This window comes from Capricornis sumatraensis, chromosome 7, assembly GCF_032405125.1.
Source record: "Capricornis sumatraensis isolate serow.1 chromosome 7, serow.2, whole genome shotgun sequence".
Classification (NCBI taxonomy): Eukaryota; Metazoa; Chordata; class Mammalia; order Artiodactyla; family Bovidae; genus Capricornis; species Capricornis sumatraensis.
This window is the reverse complement of record NC_091075.1, coordinates 7,377,340-7,403,935: the sequence shown is the minus strand read 5'-3', so window position 1 is coordinate 7,403,935 and position 26,596 is coordinate 7,377,340. Positions and strand designations below refer to the sequence as shown.

Genomic DNA, 26,596 nt, shown 5'->3' with positions numbered 1-26,596 from the left:
GGCCTACGGGCCAGCGTGACTCTGCAACCATCCTGAACAGCAGACGCCACAGTGTCCAGCAGGCGCTCTGACGTGTAATTATATAGTCAGGTCCTGAAGCTATCATCTTGGCCCTGAGGCTGTTCATATAACCCAGGCAAAGTTTTTCTCACAAAGAAAGGCTATTTCCCAGAGGCAATTTCACTTCAGACATGAGTGACAGTAAATCATAAATACCAGCTGGGCTATACTGCATTTTCACTCTGATTCAGGGGTCTTTCTTGAAACCTCAATTCTAGGCACTCCACAGTGAGGGGGTACACAGTGAACTCAAATATGTAAGTTCTCAATACATATCCCCACTTACTGGTGCACTCTAAGTGTTCAGAAAGTGCCAGCTGCCATCATCATCATTATTAAGAATTAACTTATCCTTCAAGGCTATCACTATATACATATCTTAAAGAGAGTTCTATACATATTCATGTTCCCTATGAATAAACTACAACATAATTGAAAGTAATAAAATTGATAAGTAATAAAATATTCTACTCCCTGCAGGAACAGTAGGGTTGGTATTTAAAACCTCACAGATCCAATTACTTACAGTTTTAATTTAGTTTAAATTTTAACCTTAGTGAAAGACAAATATGTACCTCACTGGAAGATAACTAAGACAGACCTGTGAGTTATTTAACTGATATTTTATTTAAGAATATTGCTAGAGATCTGAACCTTCCAATTCTATAACTAAGTCTACAACATACTGTAGAAACATAATTTGTAAAAATGTGATAGGAAAAATCAAATAGGTAAGAGACAGAATTTGAGGAAACTAAGTATAATTTTGGGTATAGGTGAGAAATCCTTTTTTTATTCCTTTGTGTTGGTTGCTTGGTTGGTATCACTGCTCTTTTGACTTTGCTTCAACACTATTTGATAGGCCTGTCGATCTTGGTGGCTTGATGACATTGGACGTAGTTCTTTCTATCGGACTCTAAAAACTCCAGGCCGCCGCTCTCCGTGGAGATCCGTACCTGATCTCCCAGCTCTGCTGTACTAAAATGTCAGGTGGCACCAGGAAAGACTCTGGGATAAACCGCCTGAAACTGTCCATCCTCTCACAAGGAGGAGGTAGGACAGCAAATAACACATAACAGAACACCGCTTCTGCTCGAGAGGACACCAGACTGACATGGGAACGGGGGCAGAGCAGCGCCACCATCACAAGCACAGCTTCAAGCTCAGCGCCCTCTAGACTTCAGCCCATCCCAGTGCGCTGACACCCTCATGGAGCAGTGCACCAAGACCCAGCTATTCTTCCATATGCACCTTTTTCTTCAAGCAGCAAGCCACCTGTCCATTATGTTGATAATATATTGTGAGAATTCCCAAGGAAAGTATGTTCGGAAACATGTCTTAAGAACATGAGATATAATAACCAAAGAATTCCAAGTTTTAACTTCAAATGACATAATTCTGTGTTTAAACAAATACTTTTCTACTGAAGGATCAGGAATTTTCAAAAGGTTGCAAAATACTAACTAGTTTAGTTACTCTTTCAAATACTGCATATTTTTTTTCTTTAGTGTAATAAAATAAGCATTTAATAAGAATCACCCATTTCTTATGGAGCCTAAGAATTCTTCTGATTCATTTTAAGCCAAATCTTTTACATTCAGGATTTTCTGGTTTAGCTGGAAGTATCTTTCATAGACCCGAACACACATTTCAACTGAATGTTCTGAAATGTGTACATGTGGGAGGAACTCTGCTTATGAGATCCTTCTTCAATTGTTCAGACACTTAAATCATCGTTTCCAAAGAAAATTCTCCAAAATTGAATAAACTGCAAAACTAGAAGTATAACTGAGTCTCCGAAAAGGAGCTCCAATACTTTGCCAAAACAGACCTCGAATTCTTAATCCCTTGTCCAAAAAGATTGGACCAAGGATTGACGTTTTCCACCAAGCAAGCCACATAACCACAAATGTTTCTCATTTACTCTACTCCTGGGACATATAGCTAAAATAAAAAATTTCCTGAATACCCCAAATTTCAGATGCAATTTGGAATGCAAGTGATTCATAATGTTTTGCAGGAAACATTATGATCTTCTCTTACCAACTCAGTGTTTCTGGAATGCAATCCTTGGGAGATTACCCCAACAAATCAGAAGGCTGAATCACTGTCAGCCATGTGACCCAAATATTAAGCTCTCTGCCCTAGCTCAGGGTGATTTTGAACCCTAAGCAATCTGCTTCTCTAGCTACTGTTCCCATAAGAAAGTCTGTCACCTCAAGGGAGCTAGCAAAGTTCCACCCTGTGCTCGTAGCAAGAAACATGGTAACAGCGCACTCAGCCCCCTCCTAGAAAAGGAGGGAACAGTGTCAAAAGGAGCAAAAGGCACTGGCAGCACTTCTGCACCACGACTCTCACACCGAAGCCTAACAGTCGTAGACACTAATTCAAGTGTGAAACCGCACAGAGCCTCTAGCTAGTTTATGAGTCCTACTCTAACCCCACTCCCACTTCACCCCCATTATTAAGTCAAATAATAATTTCTTAGTGTATCAAGGTTGCAAAAATAATCTTTTATAGATTCCTATTTTCTTGCAAGGAAAGAAACACAGCTGAAATAGAGGAAGAAAAGTACTGCACTGAACATACCAAGTGAACATAAACGCTGTCTTAGAAATCATGGTGACTAAGAAGCAGAGAAGTGTAGGTAGCTGCAATATGATAAAAGAGAAAAAAAAAAAAACCCCGAAAAGGGCAAAGAGTAGCAAACGTGGGGAGTAGCAATAAGACATGGAGACAAATACTTACTGACAGCATTCCATTACCCAAAAGACTCAGTACAAGCAAACTGTACAGTTAAGGGAACTCTTAGAGGCAACCTGAGGAGTTCTGGGGGCAAAGCTCAGAGCTAAGCATATAACACTGAAGGTTTGGGCAAACGGAGAGAGCTACTAAGTCTAAAGAAATAACAGACGATAGGGAGAAGTGCCCAAAAAGGAATTTAAGAAAAGCTTAAAATCACTACTTAAGCATAAAAAGAAAAGAATCAAGTTTAAATAGAATAATATTCTCTAAAATATAACAATGAATTTGCCTAAATTAGATTTCATGGGTATACAGACAATTTTTATATTGCTAACATTGACAGAAACAAACTGAGCCCTTTCCAACCAGGTAAAGGAGTACGTCAAAGCTGTATATTGTCACCCTGCTTATTTAACTTATATGCAGAATACATCATGAGAAGCACTGGACTGCCAGAAGCACAAGCTGGAACCAAGATTGCTGGGAGAAATATCAATAACCTCAGATATGCAGATAACATCACCCTTATGACAGTAAGTGAAGAACTAAAGAGCCTCTAGATGAAAGTGAAAGAGGAGAGTGAAAAAGTTGGCTTAAAGCTCAACATTAAAAAGACTAAGATCATGGCATCCGGCCCCATCATTTCATAGCAAATAGATGGGGAAACAGTGGAAACAGTGGCTGACTTTATTTTTTTTTTTAAACTGTTGACTGTTTCCTTTTATTTATCTAGTTTGCAAGACAGCAAGCTGGGTCCCTATCTATCCTCCACCAAAAGCAGCCAGTTAGTTTGAGCTCCAAAATCACTGCTGATGGTGACTGCAGCCATGAAATTAAAAGACACTTACTCCTTGGAAGGAAAGTTATGACCAACGTAGACAGCATATTAAAAAGCAGAGACATTCCTTTCCAACAAAGGTCCATCTAGTCAAGGCTATGGTTTTTCCAGTGGTCATGTATGGATGTGAGAGTTAGACTGTGAAGAAAACTGAGCGCCGAAGAATTGATGCTTTTGAACTGTGGTGTTGAAGAAGACTCTTGAGAGTCCCTTGGACAGCAAGGAGATCCAACCAGTCCATCCTAAAGGAGATCAGTCCTGGGTGTTCATTGGAAGGACTGATGTTGAAGCTGAAACTCCAATACTTTGGCTCACTGATGCGAAGAGCTGACTCGTTGGAAAAGACCCTGATGCTGGGAAAGATTGAAGGCATAAGGAGAAGGGGATGACAGAGGATGAGATGATTGGATGGCATCACTGACTGAATGGACATGGGTTTGGGTGGACTCTGGGAGTTGGTGATGGACAGGGAGGCCTGGCGTGCTGTGGTCACAAAGAGGTCACAAAGAGTCGGACATGACTGAACTGAACTGAAACTGAGCCCATAAATTACAATTAGGATATACCTGAAGATCTGTGAGATTAGTATGCCTCGGAAAATCATGAAAAAATATAAAATACTTGAAAATAATTAATGTCTACACATTTTTTAAAAGAGATCAATTTAAATGTGTGGTTGGATCAATACATATCATGAACAATGTAAAAAGTGGCTTGAATATAGCTGGCTGCCGAAAGAGCCTATGTTCCAAACCCTTTGGTAAGTCATCACTAACTTGCCCGTACAAAAAGAATAGTAATCACACTGGTTATCCACTACCTATTTGTACTGAAAAAAACAGGCTAGCTAATAACTTAAGGAAATGAAATATTCTAAACGACTGTTCTCCAGTTACTTGGAAACCTAATTATGTACATTTTCCCTTGCATTTTTCCTCTTGCCATTGTTGGTTTTAGACTAGGATTGAGTGAATCAGCCTAACCCTGACGTTAAGCTATCGAGAGATTGTCGTGAGTAAACGGCATGACGTGCGTGAAGCCTCTAGAGCAGTGCACGTGGGCACACTGGAGAAGCTGAGGGCTCCCTCACTCTGCCCCCTCGCCCCTGCTCCTGCTAACCTTCACCCTGCTTTCACTTCTTTAGTTTGGGGTCCAGGAGCCGAGCTTTCACATGTGGTCTGTCAACTCCCAAACACAATGTAAAGCTTCTTTGATTCTCTTAACGATCTGTCCAATGAACTTTAATTACAGTTCAGTTCAGTCATTCACTCATGTGCGACCCCAGGCCTCCCTATTCGTCACCAACTCCCGGAGCTTGCTCAAACTCATGTCCATTGAGTCAGCGATGCCATCCAACCGTCTTATCCTCTGTCGTCTCCTTCTCCTCCTGCCTTCAGTCTTTCCCAGCATCAGAGTCTTTTCAAATGAGTCATCTCTCCACATCAGGGCGTAAAAGTATTGGGAGTTTCAGCTTCAGAATGAGTCCTTCCAATGAATATTCAGGACTGATCTTTACGATGGACTGGTTGGATCTCCTTGCTGTCCAAGGGACTCTCAAGAGTCTTCTCCAACACCACAGTTCAAAAGCATCAATTCTTTGGCGCTCAGCCTTCTTCACAGTCCAACTCTCACATCCATACGTGACTACTGGAAAAACCATAGCTTTGTCTAGACAGACCTTTGTCGGCAATGTCTCTGCTTTTGAATATGCTGTCTAGATCGGTCATGGCTTTTCTTCCAGGGAGTAAGCATCTTTTAATTTCATGGCTGCAGTCACCATCTGCAGTGATTTTGGAGCCCAAGAAAACAAAATCTGTTACCATTTCCTGAGTCCTTCTAAAAACTTCTTGTCTTGACTCTTTTTCTCTTTCCCTTAATTTCTACTGAGGGATCAATGGCGTTTAAGTCACAGTTAGTATCAGAGCCTGATGCTGTGTATAACACTATCCTAAAATACAGGGTACAGAATTCAATAAAACATTGTTCCCACCTAGGAGATTATCTATGTCAGCTTGACTGGGCCACCGGGTACCCAGATAGCTATTCAGACATTATTTTGTTTCTGTGAGGATGTTTTTGTGTGAGATTAACGTTTTAACACATGAATTTGAGTAAAGTAGACTACCCTCTCAGAGAAGGCAATGGCACCCCACTCTAGTACTCTTGCCTAGAAAATCCCATGGGCAGAGGAGCCTGGTAGGCTGCAGTCCATGGGGTCACGAAGAGTCAGACACAACTGAGTGACTTCACTTTCACTTTTCACTTTCACGCATTGGAAAAGGAAATGGCAACCCACTCCAGTGTTCTTGCCTGGAGAATCCCAGGGACGGGGGAGCCAGGTGGGCTGATGTCTATGGAGTCACACGGAGTCAGACACAACTGAAGTGACTTAGCAGCAGCAGCAGACTACCCTCTACAATGTAGGTGGGCCTCATCCAATCAGCTGAAGTCCTGAAAAGAACAAAAGGGTCTCCCTTCCCCCAGAAAGTAAAAGAGAATTCTTTTTTTAATTTTGGCCCCAACCCATGGCATGTGGAACTTCAGTTCCCTGACCAGGAATCAAACCTGTGCCCCCTGCACTGGAAGGTAGAGTCTTAACCCCTGGAGCACAGGGGAAGTTCCAAGAGAATCCTTTTGCCTAATGGCTTTTAAACTGGAAAATCCACTCTTGAGGCCTGACGGACTTTCAAGTGGGACACTGGCTCTTGCTGATTCTACAGCAGCTTTCATGTCGTCAAACTATTTCATGTGTTGAAATAGAACACCTGCTCTTCACTGCGCTACAGCACTCTGTGGCCTCTGGACTTGAGGTGGGACACTGGCTCCGAAGAGACTGAACTTGCCAGCCTCCATAACTACATAAGCCAATTTCTCTAAATAAATCTCTTTCTCAGTCTCTGTCTCTTTCTCTCTTTCTAGATGGATGGATAGAGAGATAAGTATGTGCTAAGTCACTCAGTCGTGTCTGACTCCTTGACCCCGTGGACCGTAGCCCACAGGCTCCTCTGTCCACAGGATCCTCCAGGCAAGAATACTGGAGTGGGTTGCCATGCCCTCCTCCAGGGGATCTTTCCGACCCAGGAATTGAACGCACGTCTCTTATGTCTCCTGCACTGGCAGGTGGGTTCTTTACATCACAGATATAGATATATAGATCCTATTGGCCCTGTTTCTCTGAAAACCCTGAGGAATACAACACCCTCAAGAAGCTCAGAGTACAGCCACAGGGAAACACACACAAATAAACTTTCTCCATGAAGCCTTTCCCAAACAATAACATAGAACATTGTGCCATGAGCCAAATAAGCCATCAAACAGAAAAACTATCAATAAACATTCACTGAATGAATTAAAAGTACTTGAAAGCAGAATCTGCCAAGGATAATATCAGACCATGTAACTCATCCCCTCAAGAATTCTCATAAAGTCAGTGATCTGGTGTCAATTTACAGCTGGGCTTGCCCTTTCCTGCATATGCTGACTAGATGAGACTTCTCTGCTTTTATGAGTTAGTTACTGTTATTCGAAGCAGGTCATTTGGAAATAAATTTAAAACAGGGAGAACAGTTATAAATTAGTTCATTCCCCTCAATGTACAGAGTACAAATAAGAAGCAAATAAGCTCACTTGGATGGCAGCCAGGTTCTTCTGCTCCTGAGATGGTGCCTCATGAACAAAGCGAAGCCAGTTGGAGTGTCGCGGGTTGGTAGCATCCAAAATGTACAGGACTTCTCCCTTACTCCCCCGAACCTGAAATGTAAGAGTGCCCGAATTTACACTTGAAGTTAGTATTAGCCGCACTAAACAGATTAGTCAAACTAAAAATAACAGGGTATTTTTTCGTAAGTATCACCTTTCTATTAACAGGTGTTGAATAGATGCCGGATTAACATCCATCCCTTAAACATACATACAAACAGAGCCTGCGCTTTCGTTTGACAGATCTAGATGACTCACAAATGCAATTAATTCTCAAAAACATCCTATGTTGATAGCTCTTTTCTGGTCAAAATTATTTATTTGTAGGTACAGTTTAATACACGTGTCGCAAATGCAGTTGTTTAGGGGATAACCATAGGTGCAACACGTCCTATTTTCCACACAAGAGGGCAGTGCGGCTTGGTTCCTCAAGTGGCAGGGGTAGAGCTGGAACAATCATCTCAGTTTCTCTCTGCACCTGCTTACTGAATCATTTCCATATGTGGACAATCTGCTAATCTAACCAGTGGAACCGGACATCCACTGGGCTACAATTCACATTTTAACTAGTGGGTAAATAAAAAAGTTCAATTCTGTCGTTTCATGGCCTGCTGAAGTCTTGCTGAGCGGACAGTTGGCTCTGTTTCATGCCATAAGCCCTGCTGTTCAGATCTACTCAACTCTCAATCGAGGGAGGGAGGGCTGTAACTGCCACAGGACCCAGGACTCCACTGGACACTCTTGAATCCAAGTTGCTTTGAATCTAGCTTCTTAGAACTTCTGCACTGTAAAGCTACAGCCACTTGCTCAGTTTAATAAAACATACACCAATCTTTACCCAATGCTCATTCTGAGTTTATATTCAAATGGAATCAAGGGAAGGAGGAGGGAAGGAATGAGTGATTAGCGCTCCGTATCTCCAACACAGAGTAACAGAAATATTAATATGAAGACCATATCTTCACTGACTCAGGGTGGGAGAAACAAACTCCAGACTTCTAAACCTGTATAAAGTAGAGAAGAGGGTCACAAACAGCTGGACAGGACTGAAGCGACTGAGCACACACGTACCACGGTGCCAGACACTGCTAACGCCCGGGAATTTTTCAGTGAACAAAACAGACAGACAAAGCCTGACCCCACAACACAGGAGCAAACGAGCACAGACTAGAGCTTCGGTCACAGGAGGAGGACATGGGTAAGGGGGGAAGGGCTCTTCAGGATGGAGCGGTCAGGCAGAGGCGTGCTGACAAGGTGACCAGAAACGCGTTCTAAGTGAAGACAGGGCACAGGCCAGGTGAGAGCTCAGGAAGACCGTTTCCAAGCCAGGGGCAACAGCCAGGAAAGGACACATAGAAAGGCCCTGAGCTGGAAGCAAATTAAGAACAGCAGGAAGGCCATGAGGCTAGGACAGAAGGAGCAATGGAAAAAGCGGTGGGTGCTGAGACCAGACAGACTGACACAGGCCAGATCACAGGCACTGACTGGAGACAAGAAAGTTACCCCCAGAGGGTAGGTTACCCAAAAGCTGCTGCGTAAAAATACCTGCTGCACGCTCTACAGAGACCAGTATTTCAAGATTCTAACACATATTTTCTGGGGAAAAAATACAGTTAGCCTTCTCCTTGTATTTCATATATGCCATGTTTCTCAAACAATTCTTATTTCCTTAAGGGTCCAAAGATCCTCAATAATCATTGAAAAATCTCTGTAATAAACAGCAGACCCTCAAAAGGCAGGGATTTAATTTTCAATACTGAAACTGCTCAAAGAATTTAACACTATAAATACCTCTTCCTTGTGTCTTATATGTTTAGGCGTGAAGCTATGGGGATTTCTCACTAAATAACAACCTCATTCTGAGATCTGCATTGGGAGGCCCTGAAAATCACCCTGCCCGCCTGCTCACACATCAGTTCAGAATCCTGACACCCACTGGGTAAAGCCGAAAGTGTCCAGCCACACTGCTGGCGCAGACAGAAGTGACACAGCAACACTTCCGCAAGAGGACACCAGGCCACATTTCTTCAAGCAGAGTAAAAGAAGTAACTCTAAACATCTGAGTATAAATTCTCCTTTCCAGGCTCCGCCATAGCTATAGTAACAAAACTGTTTATATGACAAACAGCGAAATTAAGCAAAACAGGTAGCAATGCCACTAGATACTAAAAAAAAAAAAAATTTTCTCAGAAGTGAAGCTAAAATCTACAACTGTTTCCTGAAATCCATGCAACCCAACTAATTCTACATCAGGAAACACCAGCATGACTGCTAGGGCATATTGCATTTGAGAGGCTACCACTACTTACAGAAACGGTTAATGATCCTTCTTAGTCATACATTTGTTACTCAGTATTAAGTATGGCACGCCAATACTTTGGCCACCTGATGCAGAGAGCCAACTCACTGAGAAGACCCTAATGCTGGGAAAGACTGCAGGCAGGAGGAGAAGAGGGCAACAGAGGATGAGATGGTTGGATGGCATCATGGACTCAGTGGACATGAGTTTCAGCAAACTCCAGGAGATAGCGAAGGACAGGGAAGCCTAGCGTGCTGTAGTCCATGGGGTCACAAAGAGTTGGACCCAACTAAGCAGCTCAACAACAAATTAAGCATAATATATATCAGATGAGTTTGACATTTGAAATTCATTCTTCAAAGATGTGTAACATAACAAAGATTTCTCTGTGGCTTACTATAACAAGCCCATTTTATGAAGGGCATCGCTTATTCCTTATTTTTTCAGCTTTTCCCCAGATCCTCTAGCTCCAGCTATGTTGAATGACTCAGTAACTCATTTCCAGTCCATTAGATGTATGCACTTTCTGGTTATCTATTATCCTCTCACATCATATTTCAGCTTAAGAGACATGTACAATTTAATTTCTTCGTAAATTATTACAAGATTGTCACTTTCAATAATCTAAATCTATATATTATTGCTTATAATCTCCTAACAACACTATAATGACAGACTATAGTGGCCTACACATTTACATTTGACATAACTTTTTTGCTCATTAACAGAGTTGCTGCTCATTTATTTTACTCTAAACATCTTTATCCAAATGACGCTTAAGTTCCTACCGTGTAGTCTTCACAGGCCACCTGCTTTCTCTAGTTTTCTAGTGGCTGGTCCTTTCCTCGTTTCCTCCATCCCAGTCTCCAACATTTGACTGAAGCTGTTGGATTATTGCTCACATGACTTTTACCTTCCTACCCTAACCCCAGAATTCTCCTCACTGAAATATCTAAGAGAGACATCCAAGGATAATCTAATCCATCGTTCCTCTTTCCAAAGAAATCAAATAAAAAAAAAGAAACTCCAGACAGATGGCTATTATTAAAGCCTCCATTTATCTATTTTGATACTGAACCCTGAGTAATATAAACTGAACCTTTTTAAAGACTAATGAATAAAGAAGACTCAAAATTCTTCTTAGTATCACATTCCAGCATCTGACCTTTGCAGTGAGTGTGTATTGCTTTTCCTTTCAAAACAAGTCCTCCCAATACCATCTTATTCTATTTGAATTTTCATGGAAATGAAGTATATCGGTTAATGTCCTATTGAGGACTGTCTTCTGAATACCAGGGTCTATAAAGAAATCAGAGGATGAAATGGTGGGATGGCATCACCAACTCAATGGACATGAGTTTAAGCAAGTTCTGGGAGGTGGTGAGGGACAGGGAAGCCTGGTATGCTGCAGTCCATGGGGTGGCAAAGAGTGGGACACAACTAAGCAACTGAACAACAACAATAAAGAAGTTAAATTTTCATCTTGCAATAAAAATCATCTCAATTCTAAATTCTGATTTGCACAGGCTTCCTAAGCCAGCTACATAAAAATAAGTTAGCTAAATTAGGAAAGGGAAAAAATCTTTCATGTGAAAATGAAAACCTTCCTCCCTTTAATCAAGTCATTCATATCTCTAGGACTGTCACTATACATTAAATGAAAATTATCATTGCGCAGGAACTTGGCAGGTTCTTGTGTCTGTCAAATGCTTCTGACATCACTTCTCAAGGTCCAAGACACTGTGCTGGACATGTCTTTATTTCCAGATTAAAGATTAATGGCATTCATATAAAAGGAATGAAGTTACAGTATGAATGAACTCTGAAAACATTATGCTAAGTGAAAGAATCTAGTCTTGAAAGACCATATATTATATGATTCAGTGATACAAAATGTCCAGAATAGGGAGTAAATTAGTGGTGGCCTAGGTCTGTGGGGACAAAGAGGTAAAAGGGTCATAGCTAAAGAGTATAGGGGCTTCTTGAGACTGATGAAAACATTCTAAAATTGATTATTATAATGATTGTAAAACTCTGTATATATACTAAAAACCAATTTGAACAGTAAAATTATATATATATATATATATATATATATATATATATATATATATATATATATATATATCACAGTTTGCCTTCCCATCCAGCAAAGGACAGAAGAAACCACAAAAAGATTCAGCTCAACAACAACAACAACAAAAAAAACCCCAACATGTAAATGAAAGAATAAATTGGAAATATATATAAACAATTTTTCTCTCCTTCAATTTAAATATTCTCTCTGTTAAATTGGGTCAACTATAAACAGAGAAGCTAATTTATTTTTTGGATGGTTCATGTTCATAGTAGAAGGGTCTACAACGTTACTCTATTATTTTCCTTCAATTATTTTGAATGCCTGAGAAATTTTTCACTTAGTACATAAATCAGCCAGATTTGTCCCTAGACATGATAAAATGTAACCAACAGAATTTTACTTAACAGCAGCATGGTAAAATTTAATGACAGTGAAATATAATTAGTTCCAAAAATATAACAATAATTTCCTTAATTAGAAGTCACAATATGTTTTATGATTTATTAAAGAAAATATATTTTCCTTTCTGTCTTTCAATAAGACTTTTCAAAGAAGGTAATAATTTTAAAGAAGATTTAGGGCATAGATGTCTTTAGAGGATAAACTGTCATCATGTTTTTGTATTTAAATTACAGGCATTGTTTCAGCAATTGTTTTTAAATGAAGTAAGGCCAGATGCCCTGCTTTCAGTATTTAATTAACCAGACTTCAGGGTATCTTTAGGAACACAAACAACTAAGTGTGTTCAAACAATCAATTCTGACAGCACACTGTTGTCAGATTTAAACTAAAGAGAGACACACTTTCAGGAATCAGCAAAGATCATCCCTAGGAAACTGTAATGATTTATAGTTTCTAAGTGAAAGGTATGGTTTTTTCCTGTTGATTTTTCAAAGACTTCAGTCTCAAATTCTTCCTAGCTTTGGTGCTTTTAAACACACATGCACAATCACTGTAGCATACCCAGCTTTATCTCCCTCCGACACTATCTCATAGTCCTGATTCACAGAAACCCATCCTCAGATGGGAAAGCACATGGAGAGAAAACACAGGCCTTGACAGGCCTTCAGTAATGGCCTTCACTGAGAACCATCCAGAATATAATACATCCAAGAGTAAATGACTTAAAAGGGCCGATGAACAAAGTCAAGTCTCTTTTTCATTAGCAATAATTACTGCCCTAAATATTTCAAGCTGGCATTCTTGAGTGACAAAAATGCTGGACTGGAAATCAAAAAAGCCAGATGTGATCCAAACTTGACTGTGAGTCAAGGGAGACGCATTTCCTCCAGCTGAATTAAGCCATGGTCTCCTGACCTCTGAAATGGGGAATGACAGTCCCTGTGCTGACCCGGCTGTGGGGGCATCAAAGGACTAAGATGCATGACTGGCAGAGAGTCCGCCTACCAATGCAGGAGGCATGACACGGATTAGATCCCTGCGTCAGGAGGATCCCCTGCATCTTCAGGAGGGCACAGCAACCCACTCCAGTATTCTTGTCTGGAGAACCCCATGGACAGAGAAGCCTGGCTGGCTACGATCCAGAAAGTCGCAACAGTCAGGCGTGACTGAAGAGACTTAGCATGGCATGGCACACTGAGGAAAGCGAGGCTCACAGCAACTAACACGTTCTCAGAGACGACACTGCTTCCAAAAGCGGAGCAGGCCACACATGTACCATCTTCCTGCCGTGTCACCTTGTTCAAAGAACATACACGACGGAAACCCTAAGAATATCATCAAACCCAAACACATCCAAGTCGCCTCTGCTTGAACGCCTGAAGTGAGAGCAGGCGCCGCCACCAGGCGGTAGCTAACCCAGGTGTAGGTCGGCTCAGCTGACCTTCTCCCTTAAGTCAGATTCCAGCGTGCTGCCCTCCCTTCAGTAGCTTTAATTTCTCTCCCAACTATAGTCCTTCAAATTTCTGAAGGCAGCAGTATGTCTCTCCTTCTCCATCCTTTCTCTCCTTGTCTAAGGTGATAAATGTTCCTCCACTATCCTGGCTGCCCTCTCACAGATGCACACTGATTTGTCAAAACTCTCTTCACACAGTACAGCATTCAGCACACACAGGACTACCGTGATGTGGGCACTATTCCTCAGTAGCTCACCTGGTAAAGAATCCAATTCCCCTGCAATGCAGGAGATCCCAGTTCGATCCTTGGGTTGGGAAGATCCCCTGGAGAAGGGAAAGGCTACCCACTCCAGTATTCTGGCCTGGAAAATTCCATGGACAGAGGCACCTGGCAGGCTACAGTCCATGGGGTTCCAAAGAGTCAGACACAACTGAGCGATTTTCACATTTACTTTTCTACTGATGCAATTTAAAAATCACAGAAGCTGTTTTGATTGCCACATCTTACATTTAGCTGAGGCTGCCTTTATAATCACCTAATCTATATCAAGAAAGCTCACCTGATACTGTCAAAGATGTGAAGGCAAGTCTTAACTGAGGAACTCAGTCAGGTTTATATACGTAAGCAAATCCTGCGCTTGGGGACCTGACCACTCAGAGATGGAAATCTTTTATCTGGTCCTATCTCAATAAATATTTTATTCACTAAAAGCTCAGCTAATGTGTCTTCTTTTTTAAAACTGCCATTGCCTTCATTTCCTTTAAAAGTTAGAAAATATTTTTTAAGAGGTAATGGGAGACTTCAAAAGCATTCCATACCTTGTCTTTCAAAGCACTTGTAAAATAGGACTAATTTTTTTAAAGAAGAAATAACTGACATGACAATGTGAAAGACACCGTGAAAAGCACATCATCATTTTCACAGTAAATTCATGAAAGAGCCTTAGCAGTGTAACCACTGTCCCTCCCTTCCTACAGTTTCACAAACATCTTCAGGCAGTCAGACTTCAGTGATATTTTGGATAGACAAGTTTTTTACTGCATAAAAAAACATTTAGCTGACATTAGCTTATGACAACCACAGCTTTAGGGGTTTTCTATAAAGAACATGCAAAGGTTAGTACATGAATGCTGGCATCCATTCTGACTGCTTAGTGGCCGTCTGGTTTACTTCTTGATTTGGTCAACATCCTAAGGCAGGTGACTTCTCCATAAGTAAAGTGTTATTTCACTAAGGAATTAGAAAACCATATTAATAAAGTTAGCATGTCATTTCTCAATTTGGTATAATCCATCAAATCCATCATATACTATTCACAAAACTTTAAATGTAGTTAACATTTTATGAGCCTATAGCATTGTCAGAATTTTAATACAGATTTGAGACTTTTACAGACAAGAGTCTTGAAGTCAGCTTCTGGAGAATCCTCCCTATGGTATACTAAAAGGTACACAAAATATGCCAAGTATAAGAAAATTTTAATAGCAAAATTCTAATTAACAGACACAAAAGCATTTCAAATGGTTCTCTGTGTAAAAAACAATGATAATCTCCAAGATCCTAAGATCACAGTCTTAATGCTGTTTTTAGAAGATGATGCCTTGTTTCTGAAAATTTCTGGGCAAGGTTAGTAGACACACTGAATAACAAAGAGCTCTGTGCAGTCCACAGGGAGAAAAAAATGAGAAAAAAAAAGATCCAGGTTTCCTTTGATTCTAATTTGAGTTAGTTCCTAACCCAATTTGCACTGGTAGTCACTGTTTCTGTATTTTTCCTAAATACACAGTTTTTCTACAGCTATTAATATTGAACCTACCCGGCCTATTTAAATTAATTGTACTTTACATTCACATCTTCAAAATGTATGCAACTCAATAAAGAAACAAATGCATTATCCTAGTATGAGAATACACCTAACGCAATAAAATATTTCCCAATCACTAACGTTCATCATTGCCTTTCTTAAAATCATCCAACGATCACAGTTCTGTGCTGAATGTTTCTAAAAAGGTAACAGTTATCAGTAAACAACATTTACTGAACAACATCTACTGTGCAGTTCTTTACTGGTTATTTTAAAGTGTGCCATGAGAAGCTACAAATGAAATTCTAGAATATTGCTTCTTTATCCAACATCCTCAGTATTAATAAGGACACAGAAAACACAATTTTAAAAAGAAATAACAAAGCAAAGTCTGATTATCATAAGGTAGATATACACACAAACTTCATTCATTTCAAAAATAATACACACAGGTGTAAAAGAAAGAAACTGTGCTGAGATCCTGAGGAGGGACCAAAGTAAAAATAAAATGTTAGCAAAGAGGATGTTATAAAAAGCTTCCAACAGACAAGGTTTGCAACCAGAGTAGACCTAGCAGGCCCAGGACTAGCATGTTTACAAAGGGCCTGCTTCTAAATAAGACTGGCCCTTGCCTGGCATGTGGGAGCTTGGAGTTCTCAGGATGTCCCCCGTCAACAGTTAATGAATAAGGCTGGTTCACTCTTCCTTGATAGGATTAACACCATGGTTTATGCTGAAAACCTGCCTTTCTTCTGGGAATCTGGAATCGTGGTACATGCTAGGCAGAAGGTGGCTACAAGCCCCAAATAAAAATCCTGGGTACTAAGTTTCTAATGCGCTTCCTCGTACAGAAACACCACATGTGTGTGCTCCTCCTTCATCACCGGGAAAAGAGTGAGCTCCGTGTGACCTCTCACGGGAAGGAGGGAGCGTGATGAATGTGACGCTTGGGCTCCTGCAGATTCTGCCCGTGCCTTCTTCCCTCGTGAGCCAGCTGTGTACGTCACTGAAGAAAATCTTCCCCACGAGTACAACTGCAAGCTGAGTCTCATGAGTCCCTTGAGGGAATCTCAGAATGTGGGGGTGATCCTGAGATTCCCCAACACATAAGATAAGGTTAGTTCCAGTTGCTGAATGGACAGCATACAAACTTGTCAACAGGAGAGGTAGAAAATCATCTAGAGATCAACCGAGTTTTATCATACTTATATGTAACTTATACAAACTAAACTACAACCATTCAATGAAAGGAAAAAATAAGTAAGAAAAATCAAAGAAAGAAAATAAATGTAGACAGTAGGGACCATTTCTTTTCACGGCCCATAATGGCAATGATATGAGATCGTTGCCTTACGAACTAGTTCTAAGTCCAGTATAGCCTGTGACTCTACACCAGAGAACATTATCACAATACAAGAATAGTAGAGTCCTCTCGCCTGGAGAATCCCACGGACAGAGGAGCCTGGTGGGCTGCAGTCCTTGGGGTCGCTAGGAGTCAGACACGACTGAGCGACTTCACTTTCACTTTTCACTTTCATCACTGGAGAAGGAAATGGTAACCCACTCCAGTGTTCTTGCCTGGAGAATCCCAGGGACGAGGGAGCCTGGTGGGCTGCTGTCTATGGGGTTACACAGAGTCGGACACGACTGAAGCGACTTAGCAGCAGCAGCAGCAGAGCATTTTAGTCATTTTGTGAGGAGGAGGCAAGATGAATGATACTAGCAAATTTGGTTCGGAAGATGGTAAAGAATGATGGGACTCAAATTTGGTGGTTCAAACAGTAAAATCAGAGAAATAATAGGAAATAAGTGGGAAAAGTGTCCATTAGGAAGCTTTGTGCTTCATCAAAAAGAAACTTCAAACATAACCACAAATCAGGATCCACCTCAGCAGGGATCAGCTTCTCAGTAACAATACACATGAAGAAAGAGGGAGAAGCAGAAACTATGATCTAGGAAAGATGAGGGAAAATGGATGATGGGAGGCAACCCACAACTTTAATACGCAGGATGGACTGTGTATAGAGGAAAAATTTTATGAAAGGAAGAAGAATTAAACAGGCTATTACAATGACCTAGATGTGAAGTAAATAAGGCTCTGGAAAGAGGTAATGGCTATAAAAATGAAAACGATGGGTAACTGCAAAATAAACAGCTGGACGGAATCTGTTTATGGAACTGATTTAAGATACAAGCCAAGGAAAAAGTGGCAAATACTCCAAAACTGCAAGCTCCAGAGATCAGTCTCATTGATACTAATAGGAGATTGAAAAGGTAATAACTATTTGAAAGGGAATAATAAACAGGAAGAGATTAGTTGACTCTCCACTTGGGGATTTTCATGTATATAAAGAGGACTTAAAAAGAAATGTTCTTTTGAAATAAGAAAACAGAGTTAATGAGAGGATGAAAGATAAGGGTGGGAAGCTTATGTCTTAAGAGTTAGAACCTAATACCTGAAAAATAGAGTACAGAAGGAGAAAATAAGACAGCCCACTCCTCTAAAAGGTTTGAATCCAAAACAGACAAAACTAGATAGGCATATTTAATGTAGTTATAGGAAGGAATAAAAACATAAAATTTAAATAATATTTATGTCATATGCAAGCAAAGACAGCAGAAAATTCTTCTCAAATCTTCCTACACTTCTAGCCCATCAGGTGGGTTTGCCAAGGATTCCTAACTCTCTTTAGCTCTCACGATACAGCCAAAAAATGTTGAAGTATGACCCTCAGAGAAGGCCCTTGAGCGCCACCGGACAGTATTCACAAGGAATTACAAATTACCCTCCAAATTACAGAATGTTCATAAAAAGAAGCACTCTCCAAGGAGCAGATCTCTCCTTGCTCCTAAAAGATTTAGGTTCCTCATTCAAAATGTCCAGCTCTTTCCAAAATACACAAGCAGCTCATGCAATTCAATACCAGAAAAACCACCAACCTAATCCAAAAGTGGGGAGAAGATGTAAACAGACATTTCTCCAAAAAAGACATGCAGATGGCTAATAAGGTCTCAATGCTGCTCGTTATGAGAGAAATGCAAATCAAAACTATAATGAGATCACCTCACACTGGTCAGAATGGCCGTCATCAAGAAATTTATAAACAGTAAATTCCGGAGAGGGTATGGAGAAAAGGGAACCCTCATTCACTGTTGGTGGGAATGTAAATTAACGTGGCCACTATGGAAGACAGTATGGAGATTCCTTTAAAAACTAGCAATAAAACTACCATGTTCTGTGCTGTGCTCAGTCGTGTCCAACTCTTTGTAACCCCATGGACCATAGCCCTCCAGGCTCCTCTGTCCATGGGATTCTCCAGGCAAGAATACTGGAGTGGGTTGCTGTTTCCTACTCCAGGGGATCTTCCCAACTCAGGGATCGAACCTGCATCTCTTGCATTCCCTCTATTGGCTGGTGGATCCTTTAACCAGTGTGCCAGCTGGGTTTTCAGTAAAACTGCCCTATGACCCAATAATCCCACTATTGGGCATATACCCTGAGAAAGTCATAACTGAGAAAGACACATGTATCCCCATGTTCACTGCAGCACTATTTACTAGAGCTAGGACATGGAAGCAACCTAGATGTCATCAATAGATGAATGGATAAAGACGTGGTACAGATATATATAACTGAGTATTACTTGGCCATAAAAGGGAATGCATTTGAGTCAGTGCTAATGGGGTGGATGAACACAAAGCCTATTATACAGAGTGAAGTAAAAAAGAGAAAAAGAAATATATATTAATACATATGGAATCTAGAAAGATGGTACTGATGAACCTATCTGCAGGGCACCAATGGACAGGCAGACACAGAGAACAGGCTTATGGACATGGGCGGAGGAGGAGAGGGTGGGGCAGATGGAGAGAGCAGCATGGAAGCAGACACACCAGCACACCTAAGGTACTCAGCCAGCAGGGCTCTGCTGTAGACTCGGCAATCAAACCAGCTCTGGGACAGCCTAGAGGGGCGGCACTGGGTGAGAGGTGGGCGGGAGGTAGAAGGGGGGCGCACATATGTATACCTAATGCTGATTCAGGTTGATGTCTGGCAGAAACCAACACTCTATTGTAAAGCAATTATCCTGCAATTAAATATAAATAAAAATTTAATTATGTACTTTAAAAATATATATAAACAAACAAAAACTTTCCAGTTGAAGTCCTTATGTCCCATCACCTGAATGTGAAGAGAAGGATAGCCTCGGAAGGCGCCCCAACACCCATGTTACACATGCTCTTACTGTAGCTCATTCTCTAGAATCCTGCCAAAAGGCTCAAGTTGCCAGGAAGCAGGATCCCTGGGACAGGGGCATCACCCTGATACAGACCACATGTCTGGCATCAATAATGCTCTGGCAGCCAAAGGCCTGGAAAGGAATGCCATTCAAACCTGGGACACAAATCCTGCAGCAGAGGATGTTTTCTGATAAAGAAAGCTGGGGATTTTCCCCTGATCTGATTTCTTTGTAGCTGGACATGAATGTCTGGGCCTAGGGAGCTGACAGAAATGAGAACTCCCCTGGGTAAGAGCATATCAGAGAAAGAATCTTGGACGTTCCAAGGGACCCATGGGGAATGCGACCCCTTTCAGAGACCTGGAGCTTACTGGGCTGTTTCTGCGGGCTCCGACTCCCCCACTCAGGCCACTGAGTCCTCACTCTCAAATTGCCATGCCTTTGAGAACAGCACGCGGTCTGCTTGAGAAGACAACGGGAGGACACCAAGATGATTCAGTCCTTGCTGTTGCTAAGTCCCACGTGGCTCAGTGGTAAAGATTCTGCCTGCCAAAGCAGGAGACACAGGAGACCAGGGTTCAATCCCTGGGCTGAGAGGATCCCCTGGAGAAGGAAATGGTGACCCACTCCAGGATTCTTGCCTGGAAAAGTCCACATACAGAGGAGCCTGGCGGGCTACAGTCCACGGGGTCACAAAGAGTCAGAAGGAACTGAGCACACACATTGCTAAGTCAGCCCTAATGTCAATCCCATTCCAACTCTGGTAACACAGAATCCTACAATTTCATTTTTGATTTGTTTTTCCATGGGACAATCTGATACCTCATGCCCAACCTATTCCCCAAGTGACTGGGATCCTATCCAGCTTGCTTTATACTCAGTACAGTCACTCTGGTCATTGGATTCCTTTCCCTCAACCTCAACCTTTTCAAATAAGGCACAGTCATGCACTGTTAAAACTCATCCCAAGTCAGACGAAGGACAGGGCTGGTCCCTGCCAGCTGGTGCTCCTTGGTCTTCTACAGGCCAACAGTCCCACTCTTCTGAGATGGGTAATCCGGATGGCGGATTACAGTTCCCGGCCTAGCAAGTGAGAGACTCCTCAGAGACCGATCTTCTACATTCTTCTCTACCTTGGGCCTCAAATCCCAAACCTGAACCTGCTTCTGGGTCAGAAGCTCTGCCTTTTCCTGACCAAGAGCACAGGATCTGACCCTCTGTCCCCTCCTCTCAATCAGAGCATCCTAAACTACTCTTGTTCAGATGTCAAGAAAAGCTCTTAGATTTGGGGCATGTTTTGACCATGATCTACTAAGTGAACATAAAGAAAATTTTCCAACTGAGTATTTTTCCACATTGACTCAAAAACCTTCAAATCCATCCTCCTCACTGTCCTCAGAGTTCTCTCTGTAATTCGCCCATCTCCCCATGCTAATCCCTACCTAGAAGCTGCCCATTTTCTGCCAGAAGCCCAAACTCCTTGGCATGACATGCTGGCGTGCCTTGTCTCAGCTCAGCTTGCTCTATCTCCCACGGCACTACGTCCAGGCGCACACCTATGCATACCTAGCCTGGATCACCTAAGAACACTACGTCCACAGCCTGCAATGTGGGGAAGCACTCACACGTCCACCCAAGTGTGAAGCCAGAGGAGCTCGCATGAGTCAGGCTCCATAATGACAGAAGGCTCTCATTTGGGTACCATGCCACTCTTACTGAACACGTTTTTGATTAAGTCAAATTCATTCTATGGAAACTGAAATATGAAAGAAAATGATGCTGCGTTAAGTAACAATAATAGAAATACAACAGCTAGCCACGGAGTGATTATTATGTGTTAGGCACTTTGCTGAGCACCTTTATAGATGTCATATAATTTACTCCTCAAAACAATCCTATGAATTAGGTATTACATAGTAACTACATTTAACAGATAAGGAAACTGAGGCACAAGAGAGTATCACGTTTCATATCTAGTTAAGTACTAGTGTGCATGTGTGCTAAGTCTCTTCAGGCTTGTTCAACTCTATGCAACCCCATGGACTGTAGCCCACCAGGCTCCTCTGTCCCTGGGATTCTCCAGGCAAGAACCCTGGAGTGGGTTGCCATGCCCTCCTCCAGGGGACCTTCCCGACTCAGGGATCAAACCTGGGCCTCTTACGTCTCCTGCATTGGCAGGCAGATTCTTTACCACTAGCGCCACCTGGGAAGCCCACCCCTGGGAAGTTAAGTACTAGAGATGGAGTTTCAACCAAGAGAATCTGATTCCTGTGCCCACCACATCACACCACCTCGATACACTTACCACCTGGGTTACCAACTGCAGACTGATGAGCAGAATTCTAAGAGTAACTTCTCAGGACTCTCACCCTGTAGAAGGCCTTCCTATATGAGTGTAAGCGAAACCTTGAGTATGACAAGCTATCACTATGATTATGTTGTATTGCAAATGGAAGATTAATCCTGGGGGGCCTAATCTAATCACAAGAGATGTTCAAAAGCACAGTTTTCTCTGGTTGATAGCAGAAAATAAGTCAGAAACCCAGAAAACATGAGAAGAATTTGACAAGAGGGAATTCTCCACAGCTGAGATGGACAAGAATCAAGGCAATCTGAGAGCAACCTCCAAAGAGATCCAGGGACTAAAAGCAATCCCAGCAACAGAGTAGAGAAACCAGTCTTATAATCTCAGGGAACTGAATCCAATCAACAACCTCAAGAGCTTGAAGCAAACTGATTCTCAAAGCCACCAGATTAAGATTACCCAGCCCTGCCAACACCTTGATATGACCTTGAAAGACCATTACACAGAGAATTCGCATAGATTTCTCACCATTAAAACTGTAAGATTAAAAAAAGGGGTGGGGATGTTGCTTAAAGCCACTCAGTTTAAAGTGATTAGTTAAAGGCAAAAGCAGAAAACTAACAATCTTCTCCTGGTACCAAAATCTGCATTAGTTTTATATCACTGAACAATTACCACAAACAGCTTAAAACTATACCTATTTCCTATTTCTGAGTTCTGTAGGACAGAAGTCTGGATGAGCTTGACAGGATTCTCTGCTTAGAGATTTTGGAGAAGACTGTATGCAGGAATCTGCTTTCAAGTTCACTCAGGTCGTTGGACAAATTCAGTTCCATGAAGCTGTAGGACAAAGAGAGGCCTCAATTTCTTGCTTCCTTCACTCAGATGAGATGATGAACAATGATTTATAATCTACAAATGGGGTTTCCATGGTGGCTCAGACAGTAAGGAATCTGCTTGCAATGCAAGAGACCTAGGTCCAATCCGTGGTCAAGATCCCCTGGAGAAGGGAACTGCAAACCCACTCCAGTATTCCTGCCTGGAAAATTCTATGAATAGAGGGAAGACAAGAGTGAGCAACTAACACTTTCACTTTTACGTAAAAAGAATGTGAATGCCTTTAAATATAAACTTATGTTTAATGTAAGGAATTTAGTCTCACAGTAAGTGAAAGAAGGGGAGAGAAAGAACAGAGAAGGGACCTACTAGGTATTCTTTTTCAATTTTAATACTAATCCTTGGGTTACAGAAACAATCAGTTCTTCTTACAGAATAAAAAATAAATGCTTCTACATATCCCGTTTCATCAGTTCTCTCTAAATCTTAAGCTTTGAATTATGTTTTTTACATTTATTATAGAGCTGCCTGAGTACACTTCCACTAGTGCATAAAGAGGTATCAAACATGTATCAAGAATTTAACACATAAGGAAACTATTGACCGTAAATATTTTTCTATTACTTTTTCACCTCATAAAGACAAATTAAATCATTAAAAATACAGATGCAGAACCCACTAAAGAGGAGAAGCTGGGGAAATTGAAGCCTAAAAGGTATTATGTAACATTAGCTTAAGGTTTTTAAAGTGAAAGTGAAGTCGCTCAGTGGAGTCCAACTCTTAGCGGCCCCATGGACTGCAGCCCACCAGGCTCCTCTGTCCGTGGGATTTTCCAGGCAAGAGTACTGGAGTGGGGTGCCACTGTGCTTACAAATCTAGGACTTTGCTCAACGGAGTGTTTTTAATTTTGCAACAAACGATCTTTTAAGATAAGTCATCTAAAATTACAAAGTGACAAAAACACCTTCTTTGTCCAGAGATACCTCATTTTACTGACAGCTGTTAGCTCAAAAATAAACACTTGTCCCATGCACATACAAAAACCCTAATATTAAACTCTAATGACCATCTCACTGGGCCCAGGACTTTTACCTTCTAAATGCATTCACTGGGTGAAATGGAAACAACATTGGAAAGTTGCCTGCAATGAACTCCTGCAAGTCAGAACAACTTACAACATGTAGGTATTATGTTCTATATCATGAATACATAAGATTTTACTTTCATTAACCAAAAGTCCCTTCAGTTCAGTTCAGTTCAGTTCAATCGCTCAGTCGTGTCCGACTCTTTGCAACCCCATGAATCGCAGCACGCCAGGCCTCCCTGTCCATCACCAACTCCCGGAGTTCACTCAGACTCACGTCCATCGAGTCAGTGATGCCATCCAGCCATCTCATCCTCTGTCGTCCTCTTCTCCTCCTGCCCCCAATCCCTCCCAGCATCAGAGTCTTTTCCAATGAGTCAACTCTTCAACTTTAAAAGTCCCTTACTGACTCTAAAATCACTGCTTTACTCATCTGTTGTTACACAATTATACTTGCCTTTAATAGATCTCTACTACAGAAATATCTATAGTTCTTGGTCTTCTACCTCAATAAGAACTGGAAATGTCCCTATACAATATCACAAGACCATACGTTATTGAAAGCTGATTTTTAAAAAAATTTATTTTAGAAAGGTAATCTCGTGCATATACTTCATTTACATAATGTTTTCTACAGGATTTTGAATACCAACCCATAATCAAACATACTCATGTTTCTGCAACTAGAAGTATCAATAGCCATGCTAAGTAGGTTAAGAACAGAAGGCTATAAATTGCCTCACATTGGTTCAAGTTAGACTCTACTACTAAACAAGTTACCTAAAAAATAATTTGGTTTTCAGAGGTTTTTAGATTCCTGATTTCTAGGTAAAGATCTATAGACCTAGAGGTCAAAATGAGGAGTTAACCCATCAGAGTCTTTCTTCTCCACAGAAATGATATAAATGTCTTAGAATGATAACAGGTGCTCTGGCACACTTAGTACAGTGCCACAGAATTAAAGAAAAATATGCTAATTTACCTAGGAACAAAGACCTTTTCTGTGATAAATCTGTGAAAGGCTGCATGGACAGCAGGGAATCTATAAAAGAGCTAAAAAATAGACTTTCTTTGTAGAGAATTATCCCCACATTCTCTATGACCTAGATGTGAAGTGCATAGATTAAAAACTGAGCACAAGCTCTACAGTCTCTGTCTACGTAAGAATGCATTCCTCTTGGGTCACCTACAATCCACCTTCTAATACACAAAGTGAAGACAAGATGCAGTATCCCCTCCTCTGGGCTTTGAAACCTCTGACACTTGCCAAATGCAAAATTATCATCTTCAACAGGGACAAAAGACGACCTATGTGTTTCAACTGATCTCTGGGGCCGGAGAGAAGAAAAAGTATAACTTTAAAAACATGATTCATTAATCAAAAGTTTAAAAATAACAAATATGCACATCAAAACATTAACTGCTTAAGCTGTCCTAAAAACTCTTCAGAGAACAAAGAACTTTCATAGCAGTCATTCATCTTAGAGTAAGGAAACTTTAGGCCAAAGTATTAAATGGAATTTAATCCAGCCCATGCACATTAATCTTTATATAAAAAGAAAGCACAAAATTCTACAGGTAGAAATTAAAGCAATCGTTCAGTAGTGTTTGGAGCGTCTCTGTGTACAGAGTGGTCCCCTCATGCTAGTGTTTCTGACTTGTAGAAATACCATACCTGTCCTGAGAAAAAATTCATTAAATTAGCTTTTGTATATTCAAAATAAATTAGTGTTTCAATTTGTTACTAAAAAACAGACCGAAGTAACTACACAGCTTATATACTCAGATGCAAATAAATCAAGTTGTTCATAAAGAGAATACTAGCTTGCCGGTTGTTCTCACATTTAATTGACTACATAATAGCCAAAGGTCTTGGCAAAATGTAAACTACACTGAATACAAACAGAGCCTGTGCTGCTGTGATATTCAAGAATCAACAGATGGTTGGCACCAGGAGGCCGGCACATACACAAAAAAATAAAAAACTAGAAAAAAATAAATAAAAAGATTAATGTGTACAAATTCAACACAGTATATTTGAACCTCGTTTGCCATTTTGGAGAAAAAACCCTCCTTGTCAACACACAAGTGATTTAAAATCTCTGTTAGGATCTATGATCTGAGGTCTTGAGAAAATACCCAGGCTTGGTTAACTGATACATGAACTACAGAGTGAAAAAGCCTACGGAACTCTGAAGGAGAACACTGCCTAAGGAGAGCCAGGAGGAGAGGGGTAAGTGGACCCAGAGGCGGACAGGAAGCAGGGAGGAGGCAGTGAGGAAGAGGGGGTGAGCAGAAGAGAGGCGAGGAGGGAGAGGAGCAGGAGAGAGGGGGGAAGGGGAGTGCCCGGCAGGGCCCCACTCCGGCATCAAGCCCACACACCCCAACTAGACTGTGTGCGGAGCCACACAAAGATGTAGCGACCTAAACTGAAAAGAGAAGACTCAGTCAAGTTTTCTATTATTTCAGTGATAAGTGACTCAGCGTGTCAAGCACTGTACTAGGCACTGAGGCACACAGATAACAACTATGCCCCTTTTCACTGCATTCAATGAACATGTTTAGTTTACACTGAGAAATCAAAGATCAACAACAAATCATATTCAACCCCTGTGAGCAAGCTTAGGACCCAGTGAGCACCCCAATAAACACTTTGAGAGAGACCTGCCTCAGGTATTCCAAGAGCAGTGAGGAGAGCCCCCCTCCACCATCATCAGTTCAGTGGCAAGTGGAGGGGACACAAGCAG

General features: G+C 41.3%; 1 protein-coding gene across 3 annotated transcripts in view; it reads right to left on the bottom strand.

Annotated features, from left to right (window-relative positions):
• Positions 1 to 26,596, bottom strand: part of PRDM5 (PR/SET domain 5) — a 262,625-nt gene that overhangs the window by 178,551 nt on the left and 57,478 nt on the right. For all 3 annotated transcript variants that reach the window (XM_068975244.1, XM_068975245.1, XM_068975246.1), the window contains exon 3: positions 7,271 to 7,393. In XM_068975244.1, the coding sequence (XP_068831345.1) occupies positions 7,271 to 7,393 (123 nt within the window). The remainder of the gene's footprint in view (positions 1 to 7,270; positions 7,394 to 26,596) is intronic.